This window comes from Callithrix jacchus, chromosome 17, assembly GCF_049354715.1.
Source record: "Callithrix jacchus isolate 240 chromosome 17, calJac240_pri, whole genome shotgun sequence".
In the NCBI taxonomy this organism is placed as follows: Eukaryota; Metazoa; Chordata; class Mammalia; order Primates; family Cebidae; genus Callithrix; species Callithrix jacchus.
The window spans coordinates 66,550,945-66,570,665 of record NC_133518.1 but is presented as its reverse complement, the minus strand read 5'-3'; the positions used below and the strand labels follow the sequence as shown (position 1 = coordinate 66,570,665).

The 19,721-nt window shown below is 33.7% G+C and overlaps 2 protein-coding genes across 12 annotated transcripts in view; one reads left to right on the top strand and one right to left on the bottom strand.

The window, feature by feature from the left end:
• The window catches only part of AZI2 (5-azacytidine induced 2), a 26,436-nt gene extending 9,560 nt beyond the window's left edge, over positions 1–16,876 (top strand). For all 5 annotated transcript variants that reach the window (XM_002759675.7, XM_017965911.4, XM_078354463.1 and 2 more), the window contains 6 exons: positions 1,104–1,226; positions 1,688–1,787; positions 2,821–2,969; positions 7,055–7,113; positions 12,393–12,511; positions 14,786–16,876. In XM_002759675.7, the coding sequence (XP_002759721.1) occupies positions 1,104–1,226; positions 1,688–1,787; positions 2,821–2,969; positions 7,055–7,113; positions 12,393–12,511; positions 14,786–15,198 (963 nt within the window). In that variant the 3' untranslated portion in view covers positions 15,199–16,876. The remainder of the gene's footprint in view (positions 1–1,103; positions 1,227–1,687; positions 1,788–2,820; positions 2,970–7,054; positions 7,114–12,392; positions 12,512–14,785) is intronic.
• CMC1 (C-X9-C motif containing 1) overlaps positions 4,962–19,721 on the bottom strand; it is a 94,232-nt gene continuing 79,472 nt past the window's right edge. For 6 of the 7 annotated variants that reach the window (XM_078354469.1, XM_078354468.1, XM_078354466.1 and 3 more), the window contains 2 exons: positions 19,605–19,721; positions 4,962–5,171 (listed from right to left, as the gene is read on the bottom strand). In XM_078354469.1, the coding sequence (XP_078210595.1) occupies positions 5,024–5,171; positions 19,605–19,721 (265 nt within the window). In that variant the 3' untranslated portion in view covers positions 4,962–5,023. Of the gene's footprint in view, positions 5,172–16,247 lie in introns of those variants that run through there. The other variant, XM_078354467.1, reaches the window with a different exon arrangement.

Below are 19,721 nucleotides of genomic sequence, written 5' to 3'. Positions count from 1 at the left end.
GGATACAGTGAGAGAAGGTAACATTTTGGAACTCATAGCTTTGTTTTAAAGTTTAATAGAAAAATGGGATTTTATGTATAGTTAACATTGGAAATATTTCTGTACTTTGTGACCAACAATCCTGTTAGTTCCTATTCTCTAATATAAAGGATTTAATGAATTAGCACACACATCTATTTCTTAAAAAGTCAGGTATGCCAGCCAGGCGCGGTGGCTCACGCCTATAATCCCAGCACTTTGGGAGGCAGAGGCGGGTGGATCACAAGGTCAAGAGATCGAGACCATCCTGGTCAACAAGGTGAAACCCCGTCTCTACTAAAAATACAAAAATTAGCTGGGCATGGTGGTGTGCACCTGTAGTCCCAGCTACTCGGGAGGCTGAGGCAGGAGAATTGCTTGAACCCAGAAGGCGGAGGTGGCGGTGAGCCCAGATCATGCCATTGCACTCCAGTCTGGGTAACAACAGCGAAACTCCGTCTCAAAACAAAAAAAAAAAGTCAGGTATGCCTTGGCTGGGTGCGGTGGCTCACGCCTGTAATCTGAGCACTTTGGGAAGCCGAGACAGGTGGATTGCCTGAGGTCAGAAGTCCGAGAGCAGACTGGCCAATGTGGTAAAACCCCATGTCTACTACAAATACAAAAATTAGCAGGGTGTGGTGGTGTGCACCTGTAATGCCAGCTACTCAGAAAACTGAGACAGGACAATTGCTTGAATCTGGGAGGCAGAGGTTGCAGTGATCTGAGATCACCCCACTGCACTCCAGCCTCGGCGTGCAATGAATCAGGTAATTATCATAACTGCCTGATTCATTTTCTCACCAAAATTTATCAGGTAGTTATAATTTAATGTTATAAAACAGATACCATGAATTATAAAATACTGTTATGTAAAAGCATAGAAAGCTCAAAAAATATTCTATACAATTTTGCTTTCTTGATCAGTAAAGATTAATTGTGTGGAAATGGAATGCTCACCAAATGAATCCAGGCTTTATGTCTATACTGCTACGATTGAAGTAAGATATGGAGCCTTCAGAACACTGACTTATTTTTTATCTGTAGAATACTCTCTTAAGCTTTCTCTTCTAATTTCATTCCATTAGCTAATAGCTCGATTTGATGAAGAAACAAGTTCGGTGGGACGGGAACAAGTAAATAAGGCCTATCATGCATATCGGGAGGTGTGCATTGATAGAGACAATCTGAAGAGCAAACTGGACAAAATGGTGAGTTGGTTTGAAAATAATGACATATGTATTTTGGAAATGAATTTTCTCCTTCAAGGAGTTTAAAATTAGAAGTAAGTTAAATATTTATATTTAGTAATTAAAATTGTATATACATGTTCAAGACAACATGGAAATTTTAGTAATATTTTAACTTATTTCTATATAAAATATTTAGTATGTAATAATGTTTAGGACTTAAATACATCTAACACCACTGACTTATTTTGAAAAATGATGACATGGTAGATTTAGTCTTTTTTTTCTTTTTAAGCCCGCAAATAATAATGTCCTAAATTAGAAAATGAATAAAAGAGATTACTGAGAAACTGAGTTCATTTTTTCCACCTTGCTTTTAAAGACAAGAATGGGGTTTTCTTTTTTTCTACCTGAAAATTACAGTGTCATACCAACCTGTAGATTTTATTGAATGTAATTTGGCATTTTCCCTACTTAACTAGAATAAAGACAACTCTGAATCTTTGAAAGTATTGAATGAACAGCTACAATCTAAAGAAGTAGAACTCCTCCAGCTGAGGACAGAGGTGGAAACTCAGCAGGGTATGCCAGTTACTTGTTATCAATATTCTAACAGAATTTATATATTTTTCCATGTATTTGTGACATTAACAATTTTCTGTACTCACATGCTAAGACCTTATTTTAAAAATTTTTATGTTTATGTTAATCTCTATTCTACCTTCACATATATCAACTTCCTTTGATTTTTCCTTAGCTATATATTTCACTTTTCTTAGAGAAAATGTGATGGTTCTATTCAGGACTAGTTTGTGATGAAGTAGAGGAAGAAAGGAGTAGAAGCCCAGAAGCAAGAACAGAAGTCAAAACATCTAGCCCACTGGTTGTCCTGGCTTCTCTTTCTTACCCAACATCTTGCCCACAGATAAACACACTGCTGTGGAGTCATTACAATTTCTTTTTCTTACTTAAGGTTGTTAAAAGGTGCAGATGAAATATTGGCATAGAAAGTTAGATCTGGGGCTTATGGATAAATAGCCTGTTCTCATGAATATTGAGGCAAGCTAAAGAGTGGGCCTCTGAGAGACTTTGATAGGAGATTGAGATACAGTCTCTTAGTGTAGCTGGTTGGGGCTTTTTGCAGCAAGAGAGACTGTGAGGTACTAAGTAAGGACTAAAGCAGTATCCAGTTGTATTGAGTTTCTGCAGTGGAATGTCTAAGGATAAAATTGTTTTGACATCATGTTCTGGGCTCATTGGTCAAACTTCATACTTTGAGAGAACTAGATGGAATGATTAGCTGAGCCTCAGTTTATTATTTTTGTCACTGTCTTAAACTTGACTTTGCAGAATGTTAATCTGTCTGCAATTTTAGCATATGCTTGATTTTAGGATAGTTGTCTTTAGAAATTCTAAAACAAGATTCCTAGATTTCTTATTCTCCTTAGCATAGATCTTTGAAAGTATCAATCATTACTGTTTTTTAAAACCTATTGATCATATATGTTTTATGTTAGTTTTTCTATTATCTAGATTTTACCAGAATAACCTTTTTAAGAATTGCAATCAATGTAGAAGGAAAAGATAACAGTTTCAATGTCCATCCTTTTTGTAGTGATGAGGAATTTAAATCCACCTTCATCAAACTGGGAGGTGGAAAAGTTGAGCTGTGACCTGAAAATCCATGGTTTAGAACAAGAGCTGGAACTGATGAAGAAGGAATGTAGCGATCTCAAAATAGAACTACAGAAAGCCAAACAAACGGTATTACAGAATTATTAAATCGAGAAATTCAGTATTGTTTGTGCATCATATGTAGGATTTATAACTAAGTATGTGTTAAACCGTAGAGTTAACATAAATTGTAATTACTTAGAGAATATTCTGTTCCTTGAAAAAATTATGTTTATCTACATCTTTAAGCATTTCTGCGAAAATTTGACATGCCATATACTTTTAGTCTGTTCCAAAATTATACAATTTGTTTTTTAAAAGGTTGATTTTTAATAAGCTTATGAGTTTATTATAACTGTTCTTTCAGACTCCCTTTCCTTCATTTTCCTTAAGTTATTTTTTTCTCTGTAAAGTTTAAAGAGAACTCAGGTTTTAAGCCCTATTTTATTTTACTTAATAATTTCATTAATTTAGATATAAGGGACAACTCGATTTTTTGGAACTAAAAAAACACAACCAATAAAGAAAAGGTAACAGAGCTTACTTATTATCAGAACAGTAATACTTTCGGGGCATCTTTACCAGCAAATAGCTGAGAATTCAAGAATTGGAAAAAATAACAAAAACCTACCAACTTGCTGGAGTGTGGTTAGCCTAAAGTCATCCACTAAAAGAAGCTGCCTCTTAGATCCTTACCAAGAGTCTGTGTGCCCAATATTTTACATTGGGTTCTAAAAAGTTTGGACCTATATTTTCAGATGTCATGACAGAGCTGAGATTAAAAGAAGAAATGATAAAGAAGCAGGGAATTGTGAGAGCAATGCACCAAATGCAGATTTTAAATAGTTATTACAAGAAATTGAAAAGCTTAGTAGTCTGGAGCAAATAGCCATTTTATGCATTTACGTATCTCAACTAATGTATATAATTGTTTCTCCACTCAACCATTTTGCCTACTAAAGCATTTTAACACTATTGAGGAATTATGTTTCTCATTCCTTGTCCCTTTGGGATGCCACCACTTGAAAGGGGAACTCCATCCCCTACTTCCTGACTACTTGGCAGATTCTGCCCTGAATCTCAAGTGTTCTTAGATGGAACTGATATTTCTTTCTTCTGTAATGTAGTTTTTATGAGAGGTGGCCACTTGATAAGAATGAGCCAGATACTGAGAATTATAGAGCATTCTGCCTAGTCCTTGACCAAATGAATTCCTCTGAACTGGGCATTGAGAACTCACTTTGGTGCCTCCATTCCTGATAAAAGGGAAACACTACAAAAATTACTGTCAACTCTTGTTAGAGCCAAAGTGCTTTTTTTCCTACTTGACATATAAAGTTAATTTTCCAGGTTTGAACTTGTGGCCACACAGCACAATTCCTTCAGAGACTCAGCGTCCTATTCCATGGCCCAGTTGCCATCACCACCACTGAGAAGCCTCTTTTCAAAGGACATGCTTACAAGAAAAGATCTGCACCTTGAAGTTCTGAATTCTAATTGCCAGAATTTATATTCTATTTGAAAAGAAATAATTTGATGGCTTTTATACGTAATGGATAGTTTGTTGTACTGTAGGAAGCAGTACCATGAAATTGAAATCTTAGCTCATAGTTGTGTTGCTTATTAGCTGTAACATTAGGGACACCATTTTACTTTTTGGAAGTTGTTTTCTATAAAGTAGACATTAAATACCTTTTTTCATGAAGGTTAAATTACAGTATGTAAAGTAGTTAGCATAGTGGGCAATATATAGTATGTTCAGTAAGTAAATGCTTTTTAAAAGCTTGATGATAGTAATCCAGAAGGACAGTGCCTTTAGGTTTTTATGTGTGTTGAAATTTCTGTTCTTAATATGTTAGTTGCTCTTTTCCACTAGATGGTGCTAGGGAATAAATTCGCTTTTAGTTTAAATTCATCTATCATAAGTGACCAAATCACAGAAACAGACTTTTAGAGGTAGAAGAAACTTTAAAAATCACTTTTCTTTAACTGATGACTAAACTAAATATGAGAGACAAGAAACTTTTAACAGTGGAACATGAGATGAGAGAGGAATATTGAAAAAGTATTTACAACATGGTCCCCACCTTCAAAGGCGTTTATTTAGGGGTAGGGTAAGGCTGTGAAATAAAAAAGGTTCACAGCTAAAATAAACAAATGAATCTAGAAAAGGAAGAGTGGAAATACCAGTTCATCAGGGGTTCCAAGTTGAAATCTTGATGTTGTGAGATGCGTACTTTCAAATCATGTTTCAATGATGTTGCTGACCAGAGTCCTCTTAGATACAGGAATCTGAGAAGAAGCCAAGGAGAGAAATTTATGTTCACATTACTCTAGCCATATTAACAAATCTTTTTTTAAGATGGTATTTTCAGTGAAGCATTTTATAAAACCTTCTGAAGCATGTGTTAGCATCCTACATGGATATAACAATGCTTTTTGTTTTGGGTTTTTTTTTTTTAAGTATTCTGGTAGGGAATTCAGTTCATTCGTATTTCATGTTAGTGATGTTCTAGGGGCAGTTCCACTATGGGCCTTTTAGACTTTATGTGTCCCCCAGTATTCCAACCATTTATATTCAGAACAATTGATCCTGTGAGAAATACAGACTCTAGGGCCAAAGAATTGAGATACTTGATCAGTAAAATGAAGTTGTTTTAAAAGATGTCTAAAGTCTCTAATAATAGTAGCCCAGTTAGAGATTCACAATGTGCTGTAGTATACTAAAGGTTCTCCTGTAGTACAGAAACCTATATAACTTGAACATTGTTTACCAAGATTTCGTAGCCATGGGCCTCTCCTTATATGAAACTCCCACCTCATATGGCACTAGCTGGTGAACAGATCCATTACCACCTTTAGGACATGGCAGATCCATTACTAGCCAAGAAAAGGGTCTTTAAATACTAGATACATTCCCTATGAGTTTACAGCTGATGTACATTAGAGTGCGAATTGTTAGATAGTAGCTGGAAAAACATTTTTCCACTCAAACTGTCAAATTATTTTGTATTGTTGGCTTGAAAAACGAGGAAGGTTTTCAATAAACATATATGCCTAAGTATATAGTAATTTAAAAAAATTTCTTTTTAATTGGTGATACAAAGATACTAAAAGTGATCTGATCAGGTCCTTTCATTTCCTGTAAGGAACGGAGAAAAACAAGGTCCAAGGATACGTGTCTTGTTAGTAGTCAAACCTCCCCTGACCTGTGGGCAGTTCTGTTTCCCCTCTCCATAGGGCTCCCTAAGATTTAACTTAACTGTTAGAGTATCAAAATCAGAGATCCAGAAAGGTTTTAACTCCTGTAAAATGAGGCATTTTTCACATTTTACTCTCAAGTTCAGAATACTCATGAAGTCCTTATGTTGCTTTTTAGTGTTTCACTGTAAAATATGCAATTTAGATTGTATTGGTAAGAAATGATAAAATTACATTTTGTATTCTGAGCTTATACTGGCCACTTCTGCCAGTAGAATTAGTACCTGCGATAATCATTTTTATTTGTTACAAACCCTTGTATGAGAATGCATTGCAAACAAGTGTTACAGAGTTGTCTCAAACATATTAAGTCCATTTAAAAATATCTTCTATAGATTCTTTGTCATATCTGCAACCTAAATAATCTACTAAAACTTGAAAGTATCTAGGGACTTTATGAAGTCCTTGCCAGGTCATTTTTAATCCATGTGGAAGGAGGAAATGTATGCTGATGTTTTAAAACAGTAACCTGTTAAAATTCTGGTATGTTTTTGGTAATAGCGCAAAAAAGTAAAATACCAAAAAACTTTCATTTTCCCATAGAATTAATTCAGCTGTACCGTAAATAGACAGAAATTTGATAAATATGTAATATTTTTTTGAATATGGACTTCAGATTGGTGTCTTTAGAAATATATTGTAAGATTACAAGTTCTTTTACAAAATGAGAGCAATTTTATTTTTTTAAAGAGAATTAAAGCATTAATACTTTAAACCATTGGAAGTGATTTAGAGATATTTGTTACAGATTGAAAGTATTTTATTAAAATTGAGTATAAAATCTTATTTTATGCTCTACCATTATAGATATATTCTATCAAACCTGAAACATGTCTCTGGTAATAAAGAACTGAGACTAAATAAAATGTAAAAGTTATAACTTTTAAACTTCTTTTTTTTAAAACAAATGGCAGGATCCACATCAGGAAGACAATCTGAAGAGCAGAGATCTCCAAAAACTAAGCATTTCAAGGTACGACCATTCTTCAGCATTAAAATAATACATTAGCCTTTTCCATAAATCACTTTGCGTAGGTCCTTAGATTTCTTTTACGACTTAACCTTAAAATGAATAGATGTTGTTTGGATACGGAATGTAACCTCTGATCACAATATATTTATAAAAGAAAAATTTAATTGTTACGTAACAACAGCTTTGAATTTTAAGCAGTGGGAAAATGGGATGCCTTAAATTCTCTGAATATTCAGTAGTATTTTAGGTATGATTTTAGGGAACTAGTTATGTGAAAGAATTCTGTAATACTTAATTTGTACATAAAAGAATTATTCATTATGTGTATACAGTAACATTCCTTTTACTTAAGGGTACACTTGGCCAGTGTTAGTCTTTGGGATAGAATGAATTTTTTTTTTTTTTTTTTTTTTTTGAGACAGGGTCTCTGTAGCGCATCCTGGAGTGCAGTGGCACAATCATGGGATAGCATGAATTTTGAGGACTATTCCCTCTTCACATAAGAATAGAAGTAGCCATCAGAGTTTATATACTTTTTCAACCCATGTTCCTCAAATACGTATCATTTTTACTTAAGTAACTTCAGTTCTATGTTTTAAGTGATCTAATAATTATTGTTTCTACTATGTTAAGATAGCCTCTCTAAATTGTTACCCTCCATCCAATAAAAATACTGATCTGACTTCGTTGATCATTTGGCTTCCAAAGTTTACTGACTGAAGTCAATAATGTGAATCATGTCACGCCAGTTCCTATCAAAAATCTGCTTGAGAGAAATGATCAATTAGGAAAAACAATTTCAGGAAATGACATAGCCACTCTTCTAGATCGGGGGTTGACAGACTCTCTGTAAAGTGCCAGCAGTAACTGTTTTATTAGACTATGTGAACTGGCAGTACAGTCTCTGTTGAAGTTATTTAACTCTGCCATTTGAACAGTACTTCAGTTATGCCTTTGATTTTTATCTAAGTTTACCAAAAGGAAATTTGTTTTTTTTTTTTTTTTTTTTTGGAAAAATGTGTTTGGTATAGTGTCCATGTAAACTATTTCTTAAAATTATCTTCTTTGTCAGTTACTTTCTCCTGTCAACCTAGGTTTCCCCTTATTTTTCTGTATTTGTCATTTTTATAAGCCACTTCAAATCAGTTTAGAAAGAAGTAGACAATGAAGAAATATAATGAGAAGAGATAAAATACAGGGGCTATATAAATAGTACATTGGAAGCATGTTCTATAGAATGGAATTTCTGCTTTCATTCATGGGAGATTGCATAATTTGGATCACATACACTAAGAATTTCTTGAAAAAAACTGACTCTCCACAAAAACACCTGTTTGAAGGCATCAGATAACTAACAAAATATTGAAGAATCTCTGTGCCAGGATTTGGGGAAAGTTGAAGTCCCAAGGAGATGATTCCGTTTTCAGGGCTGCAAAGCTCTAATTGTGGTTCCAGAGTGTGTAGTTTCAGTTCTTTAAAGCTCAGTTTCAATTCAGACAGTTTTTAGAAAGAATTGCCTTAAATTCAGTTTAAAAGTGACTTTGTGTTAAAGCCATACTAACACTATGTATGTAAAGAATTGTGTAATTACAGCATGTCCCAGTGGCTCTCTTAGTGCTCAGATATACCTGTGTTTTTTTGCAAATTAGTTTGCATTTGTATCAGGTAGATAATGTGAACTGCAAAACTGATTAGGTTTCTCTCTTTGGTTATGTACTAGAAACTTAGAACCAAATTTGTGGCCTACTGTTGGTAAACTTTTATCATGCATTTTTATGTTAGCCTCATTCTCCACTGCATTCTGTTTTGTTTTGTATTTTTCACCTCATCATTTCCATCTATTTCCAGTTTATGTTCTTGTGTTTTGTTAATCTTTTAAAGTCATATCATCCACTTTTAAGTGGAACAATTCCAGTTATTTGGATAACTTCCTTTTTAGGAACTCCCCTTTTTTGTATTTCCTCTATCATATTGCCAGGCAAATGAGGCAGTATACTGTTTCCGTACGACAGAGTGAACCTTTTAATTATTGGAGGCCTTTTACGTGACACTCATTGCGTAAAACATCATTTAACAGTAATAGCCCCGTCAGAAATTTAAACAGTGTCCTGCCAGGTGTTCTCTGTTTTGATTTTGGCTTTAGGTTGATGGCTTCAGTTTTTAAACCAGATCTAGGTGTAGAGTCACTGTACTTCTTTTACTCATCAACTGTAAACCTACATTGTGGAACTGTATTACCCATGACTTCCTAAAATGTAAATTCCAGGTTTAGAAAATGCAGATTAGGTTAGTGTTTTTCAAGCTCTTCTGTGTTTTTTTAGTGACACAAAATTTTATGAGTTATGATAAGCATTTAAAAAACATGGAATAAGTCAGAATAGAACATGCCAATCAGAAGCAGAGTTCATTACACACAAAACGGGTAATTTTTCTTACGACTTATTTCCTTTGGTTGCAGTGTAAAATGATTCTCGCTGAGCTTTGCAATAAAAAATGAAAGCCACTTGTTTGGCGGGGAACCGTGGTTGTCAGAATACACACTTTAAGTCTGTAACTCTTGGCTAAGAATATCCGATAATTTAATTTTACCATGGTGATTGGGAATGTGATAGTTCAGTAAATTTTCAAAGGCTAAAGAAAAATATGTGCAGTTGAAGTAGAAACTCAAGTGGATTATTCTCATACAAGGAGTGCAGTGTCAACTAAGAAAACAGCTTTTAGCAGTTATGCTTTGTAAGCAGGACATGTAGCCTCTTCTGCAGTTGTGGGCAAGCCGGTTTCATTACATTTAAGTCAGAGATGTGAGAAGACTGTGTTGGCAGTCAGCATATTGTAGGTGCCTGGTAATTGATGAGGATATGAAAAATGCAACTCCAAAAGGGCAGTGATCAGTCATTAGACCGGATAAGTGAAAGACAACTTTGAGCAGCAACATGGCAGACTGGAGTATACTTTTCAGCCCATTTCCTCATGTGTAAAATGAGGTTACCCACTTTACCAAGTTGGTGTGAGAATGTGGGTGAAGTGCCTAGTATATAATAAGTGCTCAACCATCATTATTTGTGCTTCATCTGTTTTTTAGAGTTCTCATTTGAGAAGCTTCAGTGTTATATTTCAATATTTGAAGTCATTGTATAAGTTCTTTATAGATAACATATAGCATTTTGCTTATGTGGCATTTAAAGCAAAACTTAACTGAAGTTCATAGTCTCAGGAAACTGAGGTAAGGATAGGAGGGTAACAATCTATACTTTGTCTTCAAGACCCCTAATAAGAGGTTTAATTGGAAGCATACTGAAATTTGAGGAATGACAACTTGCCTTTTCCAATATCATTTAAATAACGGTTAAACATTTTGTTCAAGTAGATAGAATTTTAAATAATTTTTTACACACTTTGAAGATTACAGCACTTTAATATTAACTGTAAAGTGGGAAACACTAACTGCAGTTACTTTGTTATCCACAAGAGGGAGAGCTATACTTAGTAATAATTTTACATTTGTCTATCTGTAGATTTAAATTCAGGTGGCATTAAGAGCAAAAAACAAGAAGACTAAATGTGTATTAAACTCAGTGACCTAGTTTTTAACCTAAGTTTTAAGCAGTCTTCCAATTAGGCACTGTAAACACCATTATTAGAATTTTTTCTCTTATTTTCCATGCCTAGTTGTCTTAAATGATGAGATATGCTTGGTATTTTAGTACTCAAAACTGTCTTGAGTATTTGCTCTTCTTTTCTCTTAAACAGGCACTGATTTATTGTCTCATACTCGTAATAAACTATTTTTAAGCTGTATTATTCATACCATGACTATCTGCATGAATTAGCACATGTACAGTGTTTACACTTACTGCTATATAATGTGAGTAGCTCTTCGGAAAGCATACTGAATGCCCAGAATTATAACAAGAAACCAACAACTCCCTTCACACTTAAGACAGGTTCCTATGTGAAACATTGTAGCAAACATCTCAGATGTTTTCTGGTGAAGTAGACATGGTTAATTTTTGTGAACTAATTATTTGACACCTGTTAAAAAACCTGCAAAAAGCCCTGTGATTTCTAATACACTACAACTTAACAAATGATGTTTACAACAGACAAAAACAAGCAGATTGTTTTTAAAAGCAGTGTAAAGTTCATTGACAAAAAGAGGTATTTAACCTTACTATAATTCAAAATAATTATATTTTATATATTAAATATAATTATGTTACATATGTAATTTGAGATATTAGATTTCAAGAATGTTATCCTTTTGAAATTTAAGTGTTTATGGTAACACAAAAATTGAAGCATGAGGTGACATATGTTTGTGTAGTTTGATTTCTGTTCTATCATTACACTAATATCTCTAAGGGGTAATAATGATTTTTCTAATTCTATAAGATTATTTATTGTTATATTTAATATTTTGTGATATTCCTGTACAACAAAATGAGAATATATGCTGAAGATTTTTAATTCACTTAGTTGGCAATTAAGAAGCAAAAAAAGAAAAACCTCATTGTCCAAATATGAATGTTTAATGGAAAACAAAATCTATAAAAATGAGGTTTGAAATAATTATAAATTCATAGATAATTGAGGTAAAATACTTTTAATTATAAAAATAGGGGAGGGATTTTTGAACTTTCTATTTCTGTTTTATATAATCCTCCCTCTCTAGCTGCTTTTTCCTTACCAGGAAATCATCTGGCTCTTCATGTCTTATGCTGTCATGTCACATTGGTTTAGAACCAACATTATGAGACAGCCCAGTCAAACATAAAGAATGTAATGCATGAAACCTAAATTTTATTTTAATGTGGACTTGGATATACATTCAGCAGTTGATGTATCATTTCAATTCACAGTGTAAAAGCAATCAAAAAATAAATACAAATTAATAATCCATATTTGAATGAATGTAACTTTATGCAAATAAAGAACATATTCCTTACTACTAATTAATAGCTGCACATTATAGCCTAAAATAAAATTGCTGTTCTGAGAATAGACCCTTCAAGAAACTCTCATCAGTTACAATATTAATTTTTATTATACCATTTAATATAATACAGTTAGTTGCTACATGTCAGAGGGACAGTGTTATTCTTTCAAGATCTTTTCACTTATTATAATGCCCTAGTTAAACATCTTTCAATTGTTTTAATTTACATCATCTCAAAACTAATTGGAGCAGAAATTTGATCTGCATATTTCTAAAGTTATTCCTTTTTGTCTGTAAAAAGAATGACGAGTATTAACTTATTGTAAAAAATCCTTTATTTCAGTGATAATATGCAGCATGCATACTGGGAACTGAAGAGAGAAATGTCTAATTTACATCTTGTGACTCAAGTACAAGCTGAACTACTAAGAAAACTGAAAACCCCAACTGCAATCAAGAAAGGCAAGTCACTGTTTACCGGAAACCACTGATTCCAGCCAAACTGCCTGAAGAGCAGCTAGCTGTCATATCTTATCAAAATCTCATCAAATGAGAGATTGATAAGCCAAAGTATATATAGTATGTTCGAAGCCTACCAATTCTCTGCTTCAGCTTCAGTCTCATACTGGTCAACTTCACACATAAAGGTGTTGCTGATGTGTTTTCTCTTCAGTACTGTATTCTTTTCCCCTTGTGGCTTTTCTCAGCCAAGTGTTGCTTATGTGTATAAGGCTGAGGTGTTAAGTTTGCTCTAGTTGACCTTTTACCACAGCTACTTCATATATTTAAAAAAAAAATAAAAGACACCAAAAGCAAATGTTCATTCCAGTGCTACAGAATATACCAAAGAGCTAGCTTTTTAATTGAAAAAGAAAGCAAACTGTGATTCATTATTTGGTTTTTTTGCATTTCTTACAAGCTTTTCTTTCCATAAAGGATATAGCTGATTAAACAAAAACTACGTGTTCTCCCCTCATGCCCTTCAACCAAACAAAAATTTTCATTGCTTTGCCTTTCATATTTAACTGCTTGACTGATTGAACTTTTCGAGTTTTGTATTAACTAGTAGTAGCTACTTTTGCCAAAGCTATTTTTATACCTTAGAGAAAAATCAGTACTTTTGTACCTAGTATTACATAACAGGTATATTTCTGAAAAGTTGGGTGATATAAATTTGAATGCCCTAAAATGTACTTTTAAAAAAGGAGATAGAACTTTTTATAAAAAATAATCACCATCTAGTTTAAAATTACTTATTTATATTTCACATTGTCTTAAAAGAGTGCACAAGAGGGTTGTGTCATAAATAGTTCTCAGGAGTGTTTATTAGTGAGGAAAAGTGTTACATTTTGGAAAGGAAAATAGAATTTGGAACTCCTTGTCATTTTCGAGAGTTGGTTACATATAAATCAGGGAAAACAATATGGGGTTTTAGCAAACCTACCTTAATTTATGGTTCACTTTGTCCTTGAGTTTTCCACTGGTCAGAGTTATATGTGAGACTGTGGGTTGATGGTACAGATAAGATCTGTCTTTAAAGGAACTCACAGAATAATTCTGCATTGAGTTTTCAATCTAGCTTTGTTTACCTGAATAATAAAGGAGCAGTGCTCTTTTCATACTTGGACATAGCTCATCCTTGTGTTCCTTCCCGGCTAATACTTGTTAGTGCTTTGGAACGTAAGTTTTCGAGCACATTTCCTATGACAGTGGCAGGCTCAAGGTCACCGCTCCTTACCACAGGACTCATTGCTTTGAGGACAGAAATGAGACTAGATCACCTTTCTCCTGACCTTTGTATCACCTTTTTTTTTTTTCAAAGCCAAACACTCTACTTCCAGTTCTCCTCCATCCCTATCCATCCTCCCAGGAAAAATAATGAGCTTATTTTATAATTTCGTTCAATTTGTTTCTTCTAAAACTACATGAAGTCAAGTGTAGTTAACTTTGCCATCCTTCTTGAGGTAAAGATAAACTTACTTTTCCACACTGATAGTTTGAGCTGGACAGAGAGGAGAAGCCTGTATTACCAATGTGCTGGCTGTGGTGAATTAATAGCTTTTAAGTAGTCTTTTTCTAGGCCATTGCATTTGTACAAACCTTTATATTTTACAAGAAACAAGATTTTACAAACTTATTTAAACTGCTTTATCCACAAAAGCCTTTGATATATAAAAACTTCATTTGGATCTCACCAATTCAGAATTAATTATTTCTGAAAAATTTACTTTTGGACTGCCTATGGACAAAGAGTTTGACTAAGCTAAGGAATATTATATTTAACTAAAAAATGCTAAAACTTGAGAACTGTCTTAGTCCCCAGAACCATCTGCAACCCTTCTCCAGCCACAATAAGAGCCAGGAACAGGATCTTTCTTTGTATTTTAACTGTATTAGTTTCCAACTTTTAAAAATATGTAGTTCTTCATCTTTTAAAAAGCTCTATGGCATAGGTGGGACAGGAATTCTATATCCATTCTGCAGACAAGGAAAGAGACATCAGGAGCAGCTAAGAGACAAATAGCTAAAGTCACAGTCAGTAATTTGGTGATCCAGGATTAAAACTCAGATCATCTGTCATTTATCTCCTAGTCACAGTGTCTCAATGATAACACTAACTTGGAAATGTTAATTTCATAACCAGTTTTAGAATTCAGCCAAATTAGTGGAGTGTTATAGAATTCTAGGATCACAAATGCCATGAAAACTGACACTTAGTCTGTGTTTTCTTTTCAGCCTGTGCCCCTGTAGGATGCAGTGAAGACCTTGGAAAAGACAGCACAAAACTGCACTTGATGAATTTTACTGCAACATACACAAGACATCCCCCTCTGTCACCAAATGGCAAAGCTCTTTGTCATACTGCATCTTCCCCTTTACCAGGAGATATAAAGATTTTATCAGAGAAAGCAATCCTCCAATCATGGACAGATAATGAGAGATCCATTCCTAATGATGGTACATGCTTTCAGGAACACAGTTCTTATGGCAGAAATTCTCTGGAAGACAATTCCTGGGTATTTCCAAGCCCTCCTAAATCAAGTGAGACAGCATTTGGAGAAACTAAAAGTAAAACTTTGCCTTTATCCAACCTTCCACCACTGCATTACCTGGATCAACATAATCAAAACTGCCTTTATAAGAATTAATTTGGAAGAGATTCATGATTTGACCATGAGGACACTTATCTCTTTCAGGGGTTCTCCCAATATTTAAGGAACTGAAAGGGGATTTTGATTAAAATTTTGCAGTTCTTCAGTATCTGTATTTGAACATACTGTACAAGATGTACAAAAACCAACATAGTTGGTTTTCTAGTATGAAGGAGCACCCTCTAGCTCTGTATTCTAAGAATCCAAAATATGCTACTGTACTAATAAATAAACTTAAGATGTTTAAAAAAGAGAAGTCTCCTTTTGATGACAATTGTTAAATTTTGCCTCTGAAATAAAAGAATGGAATTGGAGATTTTAGATGTGGTTTTACAAAGTGTATGAAATGTCAAAATATCTGTTCATAAAAATAAAAGGAAACTGTATGTTGCTTCAAATTGCATAGTGGAACAAATGGCAGTGCGAATAGGTTACATTTCTGTTGTTAAATGCATAAAGATATGGAAAATATAATGAAATAAAAGCTTCATAGGTTATACCACCTTTACATGCTACTGTGTTTCAATGTTTAAGATTTAAAGTGATTTCTTAGTGTTTTGTTGATAAAATTTTAGAATTGCAGTTTGAATTCTAAGATGTGAAATAACATAATCATTGAAGCCAACATTGTCCCAGTACATTCCATAAGTCCTAACTGAAAAAAAAATGATGAAATAGTTGAAAAACTCTGTGAGGTGTAAACATATGATTGTAACTCCATACACCATTCAGTTAGAAGTAGAAGGAGCATTCACACAGGTTTCAGTCTAATCTGCCACTTCAGTAGGCCATTATATAAACCTAAATATGTGTGTAATGATAAAAAAGTCATTTTCTTCAAAGGGTCTACAGCTGCTTGTTAGGTAGAGCAGCTTCTAAATTGTTAGACCTTGTGTTGAAATGTAATATATTTATTGAGAAAGTGGCTTTAGGAGTTTTAATCACAGAAATCAAATGTTGGGCTGTATCGATATTACCAATCATGAAATGTCCACACTTATTCTAAGCGGCCAAGTACTTGTAAACAAAGGAGGAAATAACAAAGATGGCTTCAAATGGAAATTTATTTAAGTTCTTTCAGGGTGGAGATTTACTTGGTTAATACACTTTTTGCCTGAGTTAAAGTATTTTATGTAGAAGGACTTTATCCTTTTTGATAGAGTTTCATATATCTTATACTCAAAAGAATATCTCAGATCTCTTATACTGTATTACTGAATAGCATACATACATAAGACAATGTTCACCATTCACCAGATATTTTTATCTTTCCATTATCTTACACTTATTCAAGCTTGTCTGTGATTAATGGAATTGGTGTCAGATGCTGGAATTTATTCTGACCAATGAACACAGCTGACTCAGGGGAGTACAATCTCCTGCCAAGTAATAGAACCAAACCCAATATGCATAAAACAAATACAATACTCCAGGCTTTAGCTGAAGGAAGCAACTACCTGTGTAATAACAAAGCAGCAAAAACTATTTCTCATGTGACTGCATAGGTTGTATATTATATCTGATCTTTAATGTAGCTTACTGGTTTGCCTTTTTTAAAATCAAAATTGGAAATTTTCCTTTGTAAAGAAAAAACGTCTTATAATTGCTTGATTAATGTTTTGAACAATACTAAGAAATTGTTTAATTAAAATAAATTATTTTTGTTGAAATTGAAGTGGATGTGAAATACTGTCCTTGCCTATATATCAAAAGTCTGGTATTAATTGTTGGTTGTTAATATGAGTCATATAATAGACATTTGTTAAGCCAACTGCTTTTGAGTGGAGAAAATTATTTTCCATCTGAACAGTACAGTGATGATAGCTATCAAACAGGTAAACTAAAAAGTCAGTTATTGACTGTGACAGTTTACAGTGCTAGGAAGATTCCTTAGTAAGGAAAGATTAACCCCCAAATTTTTTACCCAGCTAGAAGTTTTAAAATGTACACTTGATCATCTCTGCTCTGGGAAAAATTCAAAAACAAAACAAAACAAAAACAGTTGCCTATTGAAAGTTTTATTTTGACTTCTTTCATACTAGCTGAAACTTGCTCCACAGAGCTTCCTTGAATCTTTAGATTTCTTTTTATAAGATTCAATTCAGTACATCCATAAATCAACAGAATGAAGAGAACATAAGTAATGAAAACTCACCCATTCCTTCCTCTTGCTCCCTTATTAGCTAAAGTAAAAAGGTACATCTCTAAGAAGACATACTGCGTTGCTGCCAAAATGGAACTGAATTCTTAAAAGCAGGAATGTGCTTATGTAAAACATTAGAAAACCAAATAAATGGGAAAATTCAGACTTGAAAAACTGAATCATGTGACAAGAAAGTACTGATATTCAGAAAGGCTACTTGGAGAAGGTCTATCTTAAGCGGTGAAAAATGTGGGTTATCACATACGAACGGAATAATATCAACAGAGGCACCAATAAGCAAGCAAGACACAACTGAGGCAGACATACCTAGTGAAAAAATTCAGTAGGGATACGCATGGGTATTCAGAAGGTTACAATTAATGGTTTAGTCTTTCACGTAAAGAGGATGAATATATTATTTATACTATATAATCTAATTTGGCTTCTATGGGGAAAGCAACATGTACATAAGTGAATTTCCACATGAAGAGGGCTACTTATGATTTTAATCAAAGCTATAAAATAGTCACAGATTGTATATTTCACTAGCTTCTTCAACTAAATTCCATATTCATTTAAGTTATCTCTAAAAATAGTTAAGGGCCTGTGCTCTAGGAAATGCACCAATACCAAAAGGTCAATGTGGAAATACAGGCATCTTTACCCCTATCCTGTGTGGTCTCTAGATCTTTTCTATATTTGATTTGCTTTTGTCTGCTCTAGTAATCTTTCTTTTGATCTGTGGCCTGGGAAAATGTGGGTTCTTTGTATTTCAAATAAGAGTAAAATAGTTTTTTGAGTGGTTCACTCAAGAGTAAAGTGTGGAACTTGAACACCTATTGATTCTTTAGTGTCCTATTTCATTTAATTTAAGTACTTTAAAAAAAAATCTCACGTTTCATGAGATTGGAGCCAAAGTTAAACCTTGTCTTAGTGCATAGTAATTTCTATTTGTGATTTTAATGAAGACTGTGAAAATATAAATAAAACTTAATTATCTTGAAACTAGTTACAATGGCTCATGTCGGGGGAGAAATAACTTTTAATATGAAAGCTCAAATTATTAAATTGGGACGGAAATTTTTATACTACTTCCTGAATCCATTACTATATTAAAGAATGGTAGTTCACTTAGAAAAATGACTTTTCTAAATAAATGATTAAAGGATTCAGTAGCCAAGTTACCAGGTTAAAAACCTACAATAGGTTTTAGAAAATTCTCCATCAAAGATGTAAGTAAAATTAATTCATATAAGTATGTATCTTCTTACCTGTGGTTCTGCTGTGGTTTGAGTGTGTCCCCAAGAGTTCATTTGTTGGAAACTTAATTGTTAATTTAACAGTACTAAGAGATGGAGCTTTTTATGAGGTAAATGGGTGATGAAGGTAGAGCCCTTATGAATGGATTTATGCTGTTATTGCAAGTATAAGTTCTCAAGAGAGTGGGTTGTTATAAAAGCTTGCTCAGCTTGGTCTCTTGCACACACTTGTTTGCCTTCTATTTGTTTGCCCTGTTATGTTTTGATGCAGTATGAAAACCCTTTCCAGAAGCTGCTGGCAAATAAACTCCAGAACCGTAAGCCACATAAGTTTTTCTTAAAAATTACCTGGTCTTGGGTATTCTCCTGTAGCAACAGAAAATGGACTAAGAGAGTTTCCAAATAAGCCTGTACTACTAATAACAGTAACTACCAATATAAAAGCATCTACCAGGTCTGAAACACTGTCTTATACACTGTACTTGTACCTGCAATACTCAGTAAATCCTCACATGCTGTATTAGATTTACTTCCACAGTTGTATAGCTAGTAAGTGGTAGAACCAGGTAGGATTCTGGTTCACGGTTATTCTGCTATACTCCCTAGTTATTATTAACACCTTTGAAAGTTGTCCATTCCGACTTTTTTTAGTTTTGGCTCCCATGATTAGCCATTGGCCTATACATTGGAAGAAAAGTAATATAAGGTCCATATTGAACTCTAAAAAATCAGTATCACTGTTACAGAACTACAGTTGTGGGAAAACTTTTAAAAGGTCCAGAATAACCAGGAAAATCAAATCCCACTTCAGTAATTACTCCTTTCCCATTTAAGAAACCAGAACTTTGAAATAAAATATTTATTTCAGATAAAATTAATATTTCCATAATTAAGATAAAGCAAACATTCTTATCTTCAGTCCATTATTTAAGGTGATTTATACTATAAAATGACTTCCATGAATATTAGATTTCCTGAATGTCATTTGAATATCTGCCTACATGCTTGTGGGAAGCTTCTGTAGCCTTTTCTTTGCAGGAATTCCAGTTCTTCTGAATTCTTCCCTTTCCTTCAGGTATTCCATTTTGCATTCTTCATAAAAGGCTGGATCAGTATAG